Source organism: Eurytemora carolleeae, unplaced genomic scaffold, assembly GCF_000591075.1.
Source record: "Eurytemora carolleeae unplaced genomic scaffold, Eaff_2.0 scaffold558, whole genome shotgun sequence".
Taxonomy (NCBI): Eukaryota; Metazoa; Arthropoda; class Copepoda; order Calanoida; family Temoridae; genus Eurytemora; species Eurytemora carolleeae.
Genome location: NW_019396494.1, coordinates 165124 through 183529, shown reverse-complemented (window position 1 = coordinate 183529; position 18406 = coordinate 165124). Strand labels below are relative to the sequence as shown.

The window sequence follows — 18406 nt, the reverse complement described above, 5'->3', positions numbered from 1 at the left end:
TATGAGTCTTTTTTGATTTTGTGTATGTGTTCGTTGTGTGTGTGTTTGTTGTGTTAGTGTCTCTGTTTGTTGTATGTGTGTTTTGTCTGTGAGGGGGTGTTTGTTGTGAGAACATTTGTGTATGTTGTGTTGGGGTGTCTGTGTTTGTTGTGTATGTGCTAGTGTGTTTGTTGTGTGTGTGTGTATGTATGTGTTTGTGGTATAATTATTTGTGTATTTTGTGCATGTGCATTTGTGTTTGTTGTGGATGTGTGTCTGTCTTTGTTGTGTGTGTGTCATTGTTTGTTGTGTGTGTGTCAGTGTATTGTGGTATGTGTTTGTCTATGTTGTGTATGTGTGTCTGTGTTTTTGTGTGTATGTGTGTCTGTGTTTGTGGTGTATGTGTGTCTGTGTTTGTGGTGTATGAGTGTCTGTGTTTGTGGTGTATGTGTGTCTGTGTTTGTTGTGTATGTGTGTCTGTGTTTGTTTTGTGTGTGTGAGTGCTGAAGATGGTTTATAGTTTAGTTGGTTTTGAACTGTTGGAGTGTAATAGTGTAGGTGCAGGGATTCATCAATCAATCAATCCATCAAGTCACGTGACTTTAACCAATTATTACAAAACAGGTTTTATGTTCTTTAAGCAATTACATACTTCATAGCAATGCTCATTCTTTCTTTATGTAATAAATTTATTAAAATCGAGAATAATTTTTTCTCAATGAGATTGACAAAAATAATCAAAAATATACAGTATCTTGTAACGGAAATGACGACTTCCAATTCGTCTTTTTTTACGCGGCATTTCGTCATAAACATTTTTTTTTATAAGGAAACAAAAAATTCTCTGTATGTATTCTGCATCCTAAATTTCTAAAATGGCCTTTTTGTGTCTTAAAACTAAATGAATATTATCTTAAATGATAAATAGGTCCCTACAAATCTTAAAACTAAATGAATATTATCTTGAATGATAAATAAGTCCCTACAAATCTTAAAACTAAATGAATATCATCTTAAATGATAAATAGGTCCCTACAAATCTTAAAACTAAATGAATATTATCTTAAATGATAAATAGGTCCCCACAAATCTTAAAAGACGAGATGCAACCCGTCATTTTTATACTCCTTTTAAATAAATATGTTAAATTATAAATTGTAAAAAGTTTATCTAAATAATTTGCAATTTGCAGTACACATTGAATTAGCAATTCATATATTATTTTCAATGATAATGATTGTTTGATTGATGGATTGGTTTCAGGCTAAGTGCAATACACATACATAGCACCTAGTCCAGAATATTCTTCTGCTTTAGAGGTATCTACTCATATCTAGCTCAATCCTGGAGTAGCGAAGATATCGACCAATTTTTGCCACAGTCCTAAAAGACACCTACTAGTTGTTGGTCCAACCTGCAGAAATATTCTACCATTTATTCCATCAGAGACCCACAGGAGGTACCTACTAGCTTCTAGCTCAAACCTGGATGGAGGAAACTACCCAATTTCTGCCCAATACTGAAGAAAATTATTAAAACTTGAGCTTTACTAAGCGTCAGCATCAGCTTATTAACAAAAATAGGTCAATCGATCAGAGTAAACTTTTGAAATTAACAGTAATAACAAAATAATAATATCGATCTTTAAACTTAAAGGGACTGTAAGCGTAATTTCAAGTGACCCTCCCTCCAATACCCGATTTACAACGGTACTCTTAAAAGTTTGTCTGATCATGTTTGAATTAGATATAATTTTTGTTTGTTTCTTTAAACTGTTTATTTTCATTTGCGGTTTCTCTGCGAAAGTGGCTTTCTTTAAACACTTTAGAGTCAGAAAAACAACAATATCTTTCACATGTTTGATCAGATAAAGGTTTCAACGGCTCCGTTGAAATTCACTTAAAATTAGGCTTACATTCTTATTCAGAAAATTTTCGTAAAAAACAAATTTTCTATTTTAATGATTTTAACTCTGAACTGAAAAAGACAGAAATGATGATATTTATACTTCTAAGCTGCGCTACTATAGCATCAGCTCAGCAGTGTACTACCAGTAAGGGTAAGTAAGTATTTTATTTTCTAACTATTAGAGACATCTAGTGGTGATTTTTGTAGACTGTAGTTCTGTAGAAGCCCCACACTGCAGTAAGTGGGGCTGGTGTCAATGGACCTCAGAGCATGGGTCTAATGGTCCAAATCAGGTACATACATATAAAAAAAGAAAAGGGGGAGGGGGTGTAAAGAAAATGAAATTGGCATAATTTTATTCGGAGGGATTTTTTCAGCAAAAATTATCCTCCTTCCCAGCCCCTTCCACACTTTAAAAACAGTTAGTAAATTATGGTATAGATACCTGATACATCCCTGCTTTATTGCTTTTCGTTCAAAATATCTCATTCAAGCATGAACAAATAAACAAACAAAAACAACATTAAAAAAGTAATATTCAAACCAAGATTATTTAAAATTATATTTCATGCTTATTTACTTTTCCCAGATTAAATCTATACAAAAAACTAATGACCTAAAACTACTAATAAACAATGTGTGGTTAAATACTTCATAAGATATTAAACAACGTATAAAATTTAGCCATCAGCCATGAACCAATTAGCAATCAGCTTTTGACTAATAAGCAATCAGATATTTCCCAATCTGAAATTAGCTGTTAAACAACATTTAGTTATCAGCTATTGACTATAAGAAGTAAGCAATCAGCTATTTAATAATTCTAATCAGATAAAGAAACATTAACAATCAGCTATTGTATAATAAAGAACCAACTATTGACTAATTAGCCTAATCAATTGACTTATAAGCTATCAGCTAAATTTAAGTAAGCAATCAGTGTTTTTTAAACATTCTAGTTTCTTCGGCTTTCAAGTAGGTTAAAAAAACGGAGGAGTTCAACTCATTTCAAAATTTCATTCTTTTCTTTGTTTTTATGAAAATACGCAAAACTTTGAAAGAAAAAAAAGAAACGTAAAGAACTGATAAAGAAAATCGTGCAAAGCTTATTTATTCTGTCAGAGTTAAAATTTGCGTAGTGCGTATAAAAGCAAACTCTAAAAAATACAAATTCAATTTTTTGTAGCCTCCTGAAAGCAAAAACCTTAGGATGTTTAAAAACGATGCCTAACTCTATTTTTAGTAATGCCCAACCCAAAATAGTACAAAAATTTGATTTACTCGTCTTTCTGGTTTTAGAAAACAACAGTCAGTATACCACAATGCGTAGAATTATAGACAGATAGAAAATAAAACTGTCACTGCGTAACGGTGCGTCCTGATTAATGTTGTGACGCATTGACGCAACATGTAGAATCTCTAATCTCTCTCTAAATATATAAATAAATAAACTTACATATACATATATTCAGAGTGTCTGTTTAGGCTTTTTAGCCTACTAAACATCATTGTATTGTGTTTAAAGAGGCTTATAGCAGTTACAATTTCCATTACAGGGGGTTGTCGATGCAACATTTTTCTCTAAAATGACGTTTTAACCTTTAAAAGTATTCCTAATATTCGAAAATGTGCTCGGTCTCGTAAATTTCATAATCTGATTTTTAAATTTTTGAATTTTTTTGAAAATCTTAAGAACAGTACATTTTGAGTACATTTTAAAGGTAAAAACGGCATTTTAGAGTAAAATACTTCAACGGTGACGCCTCAATTTATGAACAATGTACCAACTTGTAACGACGTTCAGAGGGTGAAAAAGTAAGTAATATCTTTGGAAATGGGACCGTGCACATTTTCGAATATTAGACATAATTTTGAAGGTTAAATCGGCATTTTAGAGAAAATGTTTCAGTGACAACCCCCCCCCCCCACATTTTAGGGGATTGTACTCAATGCAGGAGCACCTGCAATACAACGATGTTTGTTAGGCTAAAAAGCCTAAACACACTTTTTCCAGAGACACCTTGTATTTTCTATGTATATTAGAATTGTTTGTTTGTTTCTTTTTTGTGATTGTTCACAATGTGCATTGGACATCCTTTTTTTCTTTTTTAGACATTTATCAGCTTTCGAGCCTGGCTTTATAAAAATCTATAAAGTTTGACATCTACATCCAATAAACACGTCAAAACGGCTGAACCGATCGGGCTCAAATTTTTTGTTGGACCTCATATAACCACAGGGAAGGTTAATGGAACGTCAAACTTGAAAAAAAATTCTCCAAAAAAAGTTAAAAATCATCCCACTTCTTCACTTATCCAAGCAAAGAACATTCCCGTGGTTCTACCGAGTTTTCTAATCAAATTTTGAGACAGATTGATCGGAGACCCAAATAAACAGACAGATAAACAGAAATTTATTTTTTATTTACATAGAATAGAGCTCAGAGAAGCTTGAACGATTTTTAAACAATTTTTTTGGCTATATATCTTTTTTTAGAGCACAATTTTGCAATATGTAATAATGATTACTCGATTACTGTTATATTTTCAACCTGATGATGTAAACCTGTAATATGTTAAACTCAGATTTTATAATCTCGCCGAATTTGAAATAGCTAAAGCCAATGATATTAAGTTGCAATAATATATTGTTATATTAGATTGTTTACAGAGTCTATAACATTCTATACATTTTGGAAAGCCCTGACTCTACCTCAAAAATGTGCAAAAACATAAATTTAGCGAAATATAACCATCTATATTTGTCCCCGTAAATTCAAATGCAAAAATATTCGCAGAATTTTCAAAACCTACGTGTGTAATTAAATATAGATTTAGTCTAGCATTAGTAAAATAAGTCAATCAAGCACTTTGCCTTTAAACTAAAACTTTAAAGTAAAATATTTAAATTACTATGAATTTTGTATTTGAATTACTTTTAAAATACTTTTTGAGTTATGTTCAAAAAAATGTTATGGTCTACATAAAAGGGGATCTATTCACAAGGAGCGCTACAAAAAGGTCAAATTTAAGCATGGTATATTTTTAGGGGTTAAAATTTTATCATAACATTTTTATATTGAACTGAGCTGTTAACTTTAGAATGGGATATCCTTAATCCCAATCGGTTTATTAATCTGGAGATTAATAACAAGAGGAGATCAAGCATTTAACTCGGTATCCATCTTTCTAAAGTGTTCAGCACTGAAAACCTGAATATCCAAACTTTTATTAAAATTCCATCACAAAAAACAGCTTTAGCATGGAAAAGGTATAGAAACTCAAAAATTATTAATTCAGAAGTCGATTGAGATTTATCATTTATATATCTATCATTTTTTCTAGGATGATCATGAGACAGAAGACTCAGAACGTTCGTTTCCATCAACTGATCAGGGAAATAATAATTTTTTAAGTCCTTACTATTTTATTATCTCCCGGCTCCTTTCTCTCTCCGTTTCTCACATTCGCAACTCTTTTCTCTTTACCATGCCCCCCCCCTCCCTCCCCTCGATTAACTTCTTAAAGCTGATCATTCTAATTTTTTTCCCCAATAAATTTTTTTTTCTTTTTCCATGAGAAAAAAATATTATTGGATTTTTCTGAATCAGATATCTCCGAAAGGTTAGGATTTTTATAGAAATTTCAGAATTTACTAAAATACAAATATTATTAGAAGAAAATATAATCAAGAAATTTTTCTAATTTCTTTAGAGGTTGTTTAATGTTTTAAAAAAACCCAGAAATAATAGAAAGATAAAACAGAAATGACCGAACAAATGGCAGACTAACCAGAAATGTAAAACAGAAAAATGTCAGAAATAACAAATCTTTTTAAAAATATTTTGTTTTTAAGCTTATGGATTTGAGAATGGAGATGATGTTTATGACTATTATGGTTCCTATGACATTCTGAAAAAGGTATGAAAAGATTGTTTTAAATAAAAAAATGTACAATGCCGGGAATTTCTCATAGAGATGGAGCTAAACTACTACTAAATGGGGTTGTTGTAATATATTTTTAAAACTTATTAGTTTTAAAACGAGTTTGTGTGCAATTTTAATAGTGGCCAGTGACTCATCAAATAATGCATTAAGAGACAATTATGTTGATCAAATTCAGTCATGCTCGTGAAAAAAACAAATTTACGTTAAGAGTTTATTTCCATTGGGAGGGAGGAGGCGGGGGGGGGGAGAAGGTTGTAGAGCACTCTTCACTAAACCCCACATTTCTTTTGTTAGAGTAATGCAGTACACACCGAAAGTTTAGTTAAGGGTGAGTGTCGAGTGTCTGGTTAAAAAATACCCTTTAAAGCTTTGATTGTTCAAGGATGACGGATTTCTCTTTATTAATCTGCAGAAACGTTTGAAATTTTTGAACACTTTGATTGCAAACTGTTTTATTATTAGAAAATATTAATACTTACACTAAAGAGGTTGCAGAAGAAAAAAATTCGTATTCAAAATTTCAATTAGAATGTTCGAGAAATATAAGTAACGTTAGTTGATTTCACACTGTTTGCTACCGCACACTCACTTAATTTAACAACATTTTAGAGATAAACACACCAAGTTATCCATCCTCGATGATCATTCAAAGGTTTAAAGAATACTGTACTGTATATAGGATATTCCCCTCTTTACATGGAGGGTCACGTGAAATTACGCTCACAGCCACTTTAAAAGTTTACATTTTTAATGTTCATTTAAGTACATGTGGCTAAGCGCTATCCTAATCAGATTAATATTAAATCCTATTCCAGGAACCAAGGGTAGATGAGTTGAACTACATTGACTCAAGTATATTTGGAGGCAATATCCAGCTGGTCAACGAAGACCAGTCAGAAGGCCAGCTGGTCAACGAAGACCAGTCAATGGTCCAGGCTGAAGAGGATGACCCACCTGAAGAAGAGGGTCAAGTGGGAAGATCTGATGTGCCAGCTGTTGGACTGGGTGGGGAGGAGAGCCAAGGATGTCTGTATGACTGCGTAAATGATTGTGTTGCTATTGATCAGCTGAAAGCGTACAGGGACTGTGTAGATTTTTGTGGTGTAACTTGTGAATAGAGAAATTCTCGTTTATTTATTACTAAACATTCATGAAATAATAAATATGAGATTAGATATTACGCCTTGTGATAGATCCTGGGGTTTATGTTTATGTTTACACTTTTTAGGATTATTTTAAGTATTTGTTTAAAATAGGAAATTTGGTTTGAAAACCTTAGGTTTCATTTCACTGGTAAACATCAGGATTAATTGATCGGGTAAACATCAGGATTAATTAATCGGGTAAACATTAGGATTAATCAATCCGGTAAACATCAGGATTATAATTAATCTGGTAAACATCAGGATTAATTAGTCGGGTAAACATCAGGATTAATTAATCCGGTAAACATCAGGATTAATTAATCTGGTAAACATCAGGATTAATTAATCGGGTAAACATCAGGATTAATTAGTCGGGTAAACATTAGAATTAATTAAAGCGGTAAACATCTGGTTTTTACATTATAAATAAATAAATGAAATCCTGTTAATAAACAGGATTATAGTCCCATGAAGGTAGAAAGCATCCATGTAGAGGTTTCGGAACAGGACCAGGCAGCTCAAACTCTACACGACCCAACTCAACTAGATCCTCAGCGTTAAGTACGACCAGACCTAAATATTTTATATGAATGTTTTGATTAGCATCCCTCAAGAAAACATTTATGATGACAAAAATTGTTGAATCAAAACCTACAGAGCGTCACACATCATATTAGATTATCTCCATAATTTAAAGCTAAAAAACGAACATAATAATCGAAAAACCTATATGTTTTCTGCATGCACATTTTTAGATTATCTTATACAATTTGTTTAAATGATTCGTTCTTCTTAAATTTTCTGAGTAGTCCCGAAAATCGCAATTTAGTGTCATAAACTATACGAAATGATGTGGGACACCCTGTATATTACAATGTCACAGAGATTTTGGCGTGCATTAAATTAATTTTAATAATTGAGTATTTCTGATGTTAGTTAAAGTAGATTACTTAGTTAGAACTATTTACCCACCATTCAGGGTGTCCCATGAAACATGACAGTAGCAAGACGATTTGAACATCGTCTTTGATATTTGATATAATTTTCTGTTATCAACCTATAGTTTTAGAAGTACAATTTTAGAGTTAATAATCGCAAAATACCTCTAGTCCTGGCATCTCTAAAATATGATCCGGTTTTTGTTTTGTTTTCAATATTACCCGAAATTCTCAATATCTCAGGTAATATTGACAGACCAAAAAGGCAGACCCCTTTGGAAATGCCAGGACTGTTTCAAGAATCAGACATGTTAAAGTAGGTTGAGTACTGAATGTCACAAATATTATATCAAAGACGACTTTAAAGTCGTCCCTCTACTGTCATGTTTTGGGAGACACCCTGTAGTTACTGTCGTATCTTGTTGGCAAAATTTAACATTCGACGTAAAATCATTGCATTGTGAATTTTTTTAATTCATGTAAAAAATAGCATTGTTTATGAACCTTCTGCCCTTTTTATTAGTTGAAAAATATGCTTATTTATAATGATTAATGAATATAATGATAAATAACAACGAAAAGGACTTACCTGAATATCTTACTTCTGGTTTGCCGCGTATAACTGAAGTTATCAAGACTCCATCGTCTTCACTCTTGGCATCAGGTCTTGGAACAAAAACCGGTTCTGAGCAGTAGGTGTTCGGTTGACACCATGTAAGCACCTCACCTGAAATTTTAAATGAATACAGTTTGGGAGATTTTAATGCTTGAATTGTGTTAAGTTTGACATTATTTTTCACTTACCAGTTTTTGCGTTTACTTTTAACAGTTTGCCAGCGTTCTCTGCATCTACATCACTTGTTATTGCGTAGAAAAACTAATTTGAAATCCATTTTTCACATATTTTGAAAAACTAATTTAAAATCCATTTTTCACATGTTTTGAAAAACTAATTTGAAATCCATTTTTCACATATTTTGAAAAACTAATTTAAAATCCATTTTTCACATGATTTGAAAAACTAATTTGAAATTAATTTTTCACATATTTTGAAAAACTAATTTGAAATCCATTTTTCACATATTTTGAAAAACTAATTTGAAAACCATTTTTCACATATTTTGAAAAACTAATTTGAAAACCATTTTCATATATTTTCTTTGAAAGGCAAAGTTGTTTTTAAGTAATCGTCATAATTTGTAATTCATTCATTTAAGATTCTCTTTAAAATTGAAAGTGATAGCGCGCGTTGCATAGATATTGAGTAAGATCTAAAAAATATGCAATAAAACACAACTTATAAGAAATTAAATTCATTTTATATTGTTTTTCATAAACTTAAGAATCAATTTAATTAGCGAAATGGTTCCGAGTACAATGCTTTATTAATTGTTGTAAATTGTTGTAAATTAAAAAACACACTGCAAATTTCTTGGAAAATGGCAATTCCCTGATAAGGTTTGCCGTTGAATTGTGAATAATTGATGGCAGGGGTTTCACATCCATCATCACAGATTACCTGCATGAAATATATCTCTGTTAATCTAAAGAAAAAACAAATTGGCAATAAAGTTATTAAGTTATGCAAATGTATAATGTAAAATGTAATCTGAATGAATGCTATGAAGGTATATTTTTTACCATTAAAAAGGTGTACTTGTTATATAATATTGAGTAAATCCTTGATATAAATATCTTAACCATAATATTTAATCTTTTTTTTATTTTTAATCTTTCAAACTACGAATTCTTCTAGATGAAAAAGCCAAAGTTTGAAATATCAAAGGTTTAAACCATCGGGTTGAAAGTACGTGAGACCCATTAAACTGTGAAATAGGAAGACGACATTTAAACAATCTTGTTATAAAACAGATAGTATTACTAGTATATTGAGAATAAATTTATCTGCAGGTACAATGGGTGTGTGATCACGGCGCAATATTGCTGTGTTTCATGTTCATTTGATTATTCATTAATCTAACAGTCGTCATATATTCCACAGTTTTATGAGACCCACAGTATTGGAAGTATTTAGTTACCTGTGGTACAATATTTAGAGCAGAAGTTTTTACTATATTAGCTCTGGCTTTAGTATACGGTAAATCAACCTATAAAATAATAAATTAAATATTTAACAAAGAAAAAATTCTAAGATCAGTCAGAAATCAATTCATACTCAAAAGATTGTGAATTTGATACGAAGTTCGACAATTTTTAACTTTCAGTTAACTATTTTTTATTTTCTAAAATTTGTTAATTTTTAACAATGGCAAGGCAATATAACTCAAAAGTAGAGTTTCCAGCGAAATGGGAAAATCGGTTCGCGAAAATTTCGCATTTTGTGCGAAAGTTTTTGCATTTTTTCGCAACATGGTCGCATATTTTATCCGCAAAATTCTGCATTGTTTTTGCTTCCTTTCGCAAAATTCATTTTCGCATTTTTTTGCGAAAGTTTTAGTACGCTGGAAACCCTTTTCAAAAGTAAAAAATTAGATGATATTTTGGTGATTTTTTTCCTTAAAGCGTCAACATTTTTTGCAACAAACATTTCTATCTTTTATGTGTTTGGCTGGAGGACAAAGTCTCAACCACAATTTTCGCAAAAAAAAAAATTCTCGGCCAATTAAAAAGATAATTTCTGGACGGAAGAAAGTCTGGAGTGGGGTGTAACATGCTGGTTCACAAGTACATAAGAGCGACTAGTTACCCATTTCCAAAATTTCTTTGTTATTATTATCAAATTTTTGATAATATAATTTGTAATTAAATGCAATTTAAATAAAAGTTTACACAAAGATAATATATATTATCTTTGGGTTTACATGTATATCAGTTTATAAAACATTAAAGCAAAACTTCAAAAAACTGAAGGAAAAATAAATTAATAATTTTCTCTCCAGAGCAAGTCTTTTTCGGGAATTTTCTTTCCAAGATTCGTCTTTTCCGGAATAAATCCAATCGCCATGAGTTTAAATGCCAATTTTTACCTGGTTTTGTCGATCAGGGTTTATCTTCAATGGTAGGATATATCTTTTTGGTCTCCCCTTCAATAATACTGATTATCTTCTCTTTTAAACATGCTTGTTTCTTAAAAATAGCTATATTAAGCGATTGATGAGCTGAGCTGAATACTTTAAAATTGGAAACCTTTAAATCCGATTGCTTAATCTGAATATCCATTTTGGACACTTTTAAATTCCTTCTCTTTTTGGATATTTTCACTTTGTTTGACCAATATATGAGTTCACTCTTTAAATGGCGCGCAAAATATCAAATTTCCCGGCTTCTCTGCTTGGCTGTTCCGGTTTCTACAAACCCCACTCGATTGGTTGAGTTATGAATACTTTTGTTGATACAAACCTAGGATGTTGATTATTTTGAGAATAACAAAAAGAGGAGATCAAGCATTGCTCTCGATATCTACAATTATAAAGTTTTCCAAGCAGAGAAGCCGGAAAATTTGATATTGTGCGAGCCATTTAAAGAGTGAACTCTCATTTGGGCGGAAACTGGCAGGGAGAGAAAAATAAAGGAAAAGAACGATTTAAGGAGGAAATTAAAAGTGTTCACATTAAATACTGAGATTAAGCGATCGGGATTAATAGTATCCAATTCTAAAGTTTTCCGCTCAGCTCTGATAACTTTTAATTGGATTAAACGAAAAAGATTAAACTGTTCTTTTAAAACTACAGAGTTAGCCACAAAGTACAGTTAAACCCCAAATACTAAATACATCGAAAGAATTTATCAAATGTCGTCTTGACAATTTTTCAATGGGGTTTTTACTATTTTACGTAAATCTCAGAATTTGCGAAAATAAATAATGAATATGCGGGAACAGTTTTATAGAGCTCCATATAATCATTTAATTAAAAAACTAAATATCTGCAACATTCCATTATCAGAAAGTAAAGAATACGACATTTAATAAATTCTTTCGATGTATTTAATATTTAGGGTTTAACTGTATAAGACTTTTATGGCGACAAGCACTTTTTAAACATATGAATAAAATGGTTAAAATTGTTCAGCTATTATACGTATTAAAAAGTCATTATACATGATATCTTCAAAAAAAGGTTAAACGGAACCGTTGTGAATCGGACGTGCCACTTTATAACTAGATTGTTATACATTACGTTGACTGTTCCTTTAAATGTTTATAAAATTGTATAATGTACCTTGAAAAGGTTTGCGTATGCCGGGTTGGATTGAGCAAACTGAAGTTCTGAAATGAACATGCAGTCCATCATTGCTGGACTATCATAACTACAGATATCCACAACTACATGATCTCCGTCCTGTACAATATCCAGAGGTAACCCCAGTACAATAATTTTAGGTTTTTTCTTTTTATAAATTATGAATTGTCGATCAGAGTTTTGTGATAGTTGGAACTTTAATTGTTGTATGAATATAAGTTACAATTCTTTTGCTTTTTTGTACTTTTTACAATTCTTATTATTGTTTGAGTTTAATTGGTGTTATCTATTGAAAGGTTATAGATTAATTTATTTACAACTATTTATGTGCATAAATAAGATTAGAGGCCTAATCCCTAAATATTACCTCATAAGCATTGATTGTGTGAAGATAGAAGAATGCAGCAGAAGTGTATTTTATTGGATGCTTCTTCCCTGTAACCTGTCGGATATATAATTGATTAGTTTTTGTAACTTTAATAATAACATATATCTAGGTTTGGTTGTTTATTTGTCTCGTGGATTTAACGGTTCTGTCAATATTTCAGAAAGCTGCGACTTTCAATCACAATTTTACCTCTTATACAGAATTTTTAGCCTTTTTTCTCAAAAACTTTTTTGTTGGCATATACGTTTTGAATGAAAAAGTATATAAGAAACAAATCCGTAAGTTTAAATATGATTGAATTATAGACAAAAACATGTTTCACTTCAAATAAAAGTAACCGAATGCTTCTCACGCTGGTTAGTCCGGGGTGTTGTATGTCCGATCATAACCATTAAAAGATTTGTCTCAGATTTTAATTGGAGAACTCGTTAAAACCACAGGAATGTTCTTAGTTTGGCTTAAAAGGTCTAAGTAGAAAAGGATAACTCTTTGTTTCCAAGCAAAGCTGGGTTCCAAAGCAAGTATTTTATTGTTTACCTTATCTATCAAGTGAAAGACGACATTTGAAGTACCCTGCCACTGAAGTGTGCTTGCTACTGGACGGTTCCGAATTAATGCAGAAACCATTTTCTTTACACTAACCGTCAAAGGTTGCTCTATCAGAACAGTGAATCTAGGATAACATTATTACATAATTACAGTCACAAATTCATTTATTTTATATATTATCAAAATGTTAAACATTAGGAGAGGATATCGCATAACAGCTTAGCGACTTAACTCAATATCCACTGCACAAACTTTAAGCGAAACATTAGCAGAGGATATCGCTTAACAGCTCAGCGACTTAGCTCGATATCCACTGCAAAAACTTTTTATTATGGGTTTAACTCCTTATACAGGGGCGAATTACACCAATATTTCAGGGGGCCCATATGTGCGCGAGAACGGGAAAAAAATGTTGGGCCCCCTCTGCCCCCCCCTTAAAAATTGAACAAAAAACAGTAGATATCCAATTTCTTATTTATTATTACATTTAACTCGAAGGACCTTACTTATAGTCTCTTGGAGTTTATAATAACTCTTGTAATAATAGAGATAAATGGTGCTAACTTTGCACCTATATTCTTTTAATCCATAAGGGACCGGAAACCCACCTTGGACAAGGTATTTCAGTTCAGGTCGTTTATTCGATATAATTTTTGTTGTATCTTTTATTCCTTGATGCTTTTATTTCAAAGCATGATTAATGAATTTCCTTAAGGGGGTCGCCCCCCCCCCCAGGAGCTTAGGGGGGGGGAGCGTGTGCCCCTTAATTCGCCCCTGCTTATATAGTTGAGAGTTGACTCCATATAAGGTTTAAAAGTCGTAAAGGGGAAATGTATCAAACGTCTGCAGGGCTTAAGTCACAAGTTTAAGAACGAACAGTTTTGCCCTCCACTTAGATATTTAATCATATATTTTCGCGTTCAACATCACTTTTTTACTTTAGTTTTTGCTCTGCTTGATGGATGTGACAGGAGTTAGGGGAAGTAAATAAAATAATAGAGAAGTTTGGCAACAAAAAAACCAGATTTTTTTCTCAAGGACAAAAATAAAAACCTTGTAAAAAAGTTTTACCTGGGTGTTGTAGCAAAGGAATGCATATAACCAGGATTGAACATACGTCGGCAAGGAACCCGGTATAGTTCTGTTCCGCGGCAAGCAAGCGAGGTTTTGGGACCAGTTGTAGCTTTCTTGGATGCAGATACTGTGGGATTTATTTCCAAGGCCGCCGCTGAAGCTGTTTCACGACTGAATGAGGTAACAGCATACACTGGACCTTCGGAGCTTATTTATTAAAATTGTTTCATTTTGATTGAATTTATAGCGAATTCGCCATCTTTAAAGATTTTTTCGTATTTTTGTTCATTCTTGTAATGTGGAATAGGAAAAACGTTTAAATTAAAACCACACATTTTAAGCAGAAATACATAAAAAGAATAATTATAATAAAATAATAATAATAATAATAATAAAATGTTAATATAATAATGATAATAATAATAATAATGATAATATCATTAAAAAGGATAATAAGTTTAACGAAGTTCCTCTAGCTGAAAGTTTCATGCCCAGTGTGATCATATTTCCCTGTTTATCAAAGTGCACATGGCTGGCATGTGATATCATTCCCAACTTCCCAAGATCCTCCCTGAAAACATTACCATTATTCAAGGGACGGTAAGCAAAATTAAGTGATCATCCATCATCCATGCAAAGAGGGCAATGCCCGATTCGCAATGGTACCCTTTCAACCTTATCTAATCTCCAGATCGCAAAACTGCAAAATCTTCCTCATCGATACCCAGTTTATGGTTCAAAGGGTACCAATGTGAATTGAGCATGTAACACTTTAAATGAAAACAAGGTCCACAGTTTTATTGACTATTACACATTTTACAAGATCCCTGACCTTTTCCCTGTGTTGAGAGTGTGAGGGTCAATGCTGTAGATGAATGGGGACTCGTAGAAGGTGTAGAGGGAACCATCAAACGGGTAGACCGTGATCATGGTGTTATCAGACATTACATTACTCCTGGAAAATTCACAATTTACAAACAAGAAAAAAATGAATTCCTAAGAGGCAACCAAAAAAGTTTGATTTTATTAATCTTGAATGTAACATCATAACTAGGGTTCGTAGAGTAATCACAGTAATTCTTCAAAAATAAATAACTTGTACTAAACGTCTATAGATTGTAGTGATGTTAACTAAATATCATCTAGTGTTTACCCTGCAAAAGTCTATTTTCGTAAAATATCAGGATGTGTTCCCATGATAAAGTTAGATAATTTTCATAACATTTAATTACTATCTGAGAAACTACTTTTAGATACTTTTGAAAGCATTTATAGTTTATGTTGGCTTATGCCATTGGAGGCGCGTGTTACGCTATTCTGGTGGGTTGGATTTGCAATTGCTGACCAATAATATGGACAAAAGAGCAAATACCAAACCCACCAATTGTAGGTTTAAGTGAACATTGCATATCATACAAATTCTTCCGTAGTCTTCTTTCTTTTACTGCAGTAAGATCAATTCTATCAGAGTGTTCGAAAGATCAAACTGTCTTCGGTAGAACAATTCTTTAGGATTATGGTCAAAAGTTGTACCTGGAGAGTTTAACCCGTTCCCACCAGGGTTTAGAGACAGTTGTTCCAAACTCAGGAATAACAATCTTCTCCGCCTTTTGATTTTTTTGAAGAGCCTGAAAAATAATGAACTCTAAAATTAAATCAGAATGGAAGAAAACCCAAATTTGTGCTTTGCTGTTTTTGACAATAACCTTTAATAGGAATAGAAATAAAAAATAGAAAAATTGATGCCCTTTATAGAACCTCAAGACCTCATAGTTTTCATTTGATAATCAAATATTTTTTAATAAATATTTATACCTTTGTTTTAACAAACTTGCAAGAGTAGTGGACATTTCCATTGGCAATCGTGAACTTTTGAAGAACAGCTGACCCATCAAACAGATGTTTGAAGACGTCAGACCCAAACGAGAATTTACCCGGCCCATTCTGAATCAGACTGCCTGACAGCCAGGTAGGTATATTACCGGTTAGCTGACCAGCTGTTTCTGGCTGGTCACCTGTGCAGCTGCGCAGCCAAATAGAGATGTCTACCTGGAAATAAGATAATGCTTGTCATGGTTTTGTTTGCATCAAATAAACCCATTGTGCTAAAATTTGTTGTTGAGCTCTCATTACCCTAGGGAAGATTAAAATTTACGATTTTTAAAATTTCTTAAAAAATATCCGGAAAATCTGCTAAACTACAAAATGTAAAAAAATCTACTAGTGAATTAATATTATTTTAAAGGAATAAAAGTTTAGAATTTCTATAGTTTTTTAAGGTGAAAGATTTGGTTGTCAAATGAAAAAAACTCCTACAGTCGTCGTTGTATTTAACAATACAATACAAACGAATTATGATTTCAATTTTGATTTATTCCAAGCGCAGCTTTTTTAATAGCATAGATTATACACTACTAACTATGAGATAAAGAGAAGCTGTTAATTAATATTTGTAAATTTGTAATTTGATAAAATCTTGTTAGAAATCAAAACTTTAATAGAAATTTAGTTTTCATTGTAATGATATAAAAGGTGACTGTCGCTGTAATTTCAAACAACTTACAGTGATAACCAGAAAACTCTGTAATAAGAGGACGACTTTTAGAGTCAAGTTTTAACTTTAAATAGTTCATTGAACATGAGACACAGCTAGGGTGCATTGTAAACAGGCCTATTTCACTTAATTAGTGATTTAATAAGTTCTTCTAAAACTATTTGCCTTGCAACGACTTGAAATACACTTAAGTATTGGTGTAAAGTCGTCTTTCTATTCCAGAGTTTTCTGGTTATCACTGCAGATGTTTTCTTTTCTTTATCTGAAAGTTAGTAATTTCCTATTGTGTTTTTTCCTTAATAGTTACTTGGGGATTCATGCAGCAGAGGTACTAAGGATAATTGAGCTCGTTTTGAAATAGAAAATCAACGATATCTTTCTAATTTTAGATCAATTAAAAAAGTAAAGGGTACCGTTGTGAAGCACTTACGCAACGAAGAAACGAAGTTACGTACGTTGAAAGACCCTTCAACTATATAAATATAGTGTACAGTGTACATGAGTATTATGTATATATGTACCTGTGGGTACATACCACCCTGTCTACCCTGACACGGCAGGATACCATCATAAATATTTACTTCATCTTCGTCACCCATATTATGTCTTTTTAATATTTACAATATTGTTTTTTTAAATCAAAAGATAACTACTACTAATAAAATAATGATACTAATAATGATAATAATTGTGAATCAGACACATCACTTTATAAATGTAGGGTCACATCAAATTACGTCTGTAGTCCCTTTAAATCAGCAGTAGTTAGTTTAAGAAACTACTGGAAAACCCAGCATATAAGCGAATAGTATCAATAGGCAGAATTAAAGGTGATACTAATAATGATAATAATAAAATAATAATAATGATGATGATGACAATAAAAGCAATAATAATGATATAAATAATAATAATAATAATAATAATAAAATGATAATAATAATAATAATGAAAATTTTAAAATAACATTAATAACTTTGATTAGAACGAAATCAACGATGTTTCAGAACAGAATAGCAAGGATATCACACAAATTTTTAGCTGGACAAAGCTTATAAAAATTTTCTCAAAGTTTGTTAAACATACATAAAAAATGTTTTTATATTCTAACAGAATGTTCAGAATTTGGAAATTCTTTTGGTCGTTCATATTTCAGTGTGGAACTTCGCCAGGTTTCATTAAACATTTTAAAATACAGGCAACATTCTTAGCACAACAAAAAATATATTTTAAAACAATTTGTTTCAAAAATTTAAATAAGTATGAAATTCTCCGGCAAAAAAGGTGAATTTAACGATAATTAAAATAAGATTGATTTTAAGATTGGATGCTGTAATTTATTTCAAGAAGACGACATTCAATTTCTCTCCTACTCTTCATCATTGTGATGTAAAGTGGGACACACTGTATGAAAATTATTCCTCAAAGAAAAGAATTATAAAAAAGAACCCATTTATATTTGTTGTAGATGGATAGGGATAAAGTGGATAACTGAACTCTAGCTGGGGCTTCCATGCTTCTTCATTTCTCTTCCAGCCTCTCTCTCTTCTCTACCTTCCTATATTCCTGGATTCATAGATCAGATTTCACAGATTTACAGAGTGTCCTTCGAAATATTGGTTTTTTTTTCGCACATAGCACTTAATTATAAAGGTAAATAAAAGATTTGAATCCAGAAGATTTTGAGTAAAAAAATATTCCACTTAACATTGTATTGTGTAT

General features: G+C 31.8%; 2 protein-coding genes across 4 annotated transcripts; one reads left to right on the top strand and one right to left on the bottom strand.

Moving 5' to 3' along the window:
* The first annotated feature begins 504 nt into the window (after positions 1-504).
* Positions 505-7009, top strand: LOC111704321 (uncharacterized). 3 transcript variants are annotated; one of them, XM_023476537.1, is made up of 8 exons: positions 505-537; positions 1243-1562; positions 1970-2038; positions 2095-2180; positions 5232-5282; positions 5498-5510; positions 5743-5807; positions 6650-7009. In XM_023476537.1, exons 3-8 carry the CDS (start codon positions 1972-1974, stop codon positions 6950-6952), a joined length of 585 nt encoding a protein of 194 aa, XP_023332305.1. In that variant the 5' UTR covers positions 505-537; positions 1243-1562; positions 1970-1971; the 3' UTR covers positions 6953-7009. The 3 variants fall into 3 exon arrangements, with proteins under 3 accessions (XP_023332305.1, XP_023332304.1, XP_023332306.1); XM_023476536.1 differs by having other exon boundaries at positions 1966-2038; XM_023476538.1 differs by lacking the exons at positions 505-537; positions 1243-1562; positions 1970-2038; positions 2095-2180 and adding an exon at positions 4964-5157.
* LOC111704320 (carotenoid isomerooxygenase) lies at positions 6939-17306 on the bottom strand. The gene is made up of 15 exons (XM_023476535.1): positions 17206-17306; positions 15946-16179; positions 15664-15758; positions 14963-15085; positions 14601-14701; positions 14128-14329; positions 13045-13180; positions 12487-12561; positions 12099-12218; positions 10905-10961; positions 9957-10025; positions 9368-9436; positions 8722-8794; positions 8507-8644; positions 6939-7552 (listed from the first exon to the last, which is right to left on the bottom strand). Exons 1-15 carry the CDS (start codon positions 17281-17283, stop codon positions 7425-7427), a joined length of 1698 nt encoding a protein of 565 aa, XP_023332303.1. The 5' UTR covers positions 17284-17306; the 3' UTR covers positions 6939-7424.
* Positions 17307-18406: the final 1100 nt, after the last annotated feature.

Coding starts and splice junctions, on each gene's coding strand:
- LOC111704321 (XM_023476537.1), top strand. CDS start 1,972: ATGATGATATTTATACTTCTAAGCTGCGCTACTATAGCATCAGCTCAG. Junction 2,181..5,231: donor GGTCTAATGGTCCAAATCAG/GTACATACATAT, acceptor CATTTTTTCTAG/GATGATCATGAGACAGAAGA. Junction 5,808..6,649: donor CCTATGACATTCTGAAAAAG/GTATGAAAAGAT, acceptor ATCCTATTCCAG/GAACCAAGGGTAGATGAGTT.
- LOC111704320 (XM_023476535.1), bottom strand. CDS start 17,283: ATGGGTGACGAAGATGAAGTAAATATTTATGATGGTATCCTGCCGTGT. Junction 13,181..14,127: donor TCCTTTGCTACAACACCCAG/GTAAAACTTTTT, acceptor ATGTTATCCTAG/ATTCACTGTTCTGATAGAGC. Junction 8,795..9,367: donor TCAACGGCAAACCTTATCAG/GGAATTGCCATT, acceptor ATTTCAAATTAG/TTTTTCTACGCAATAACAAG.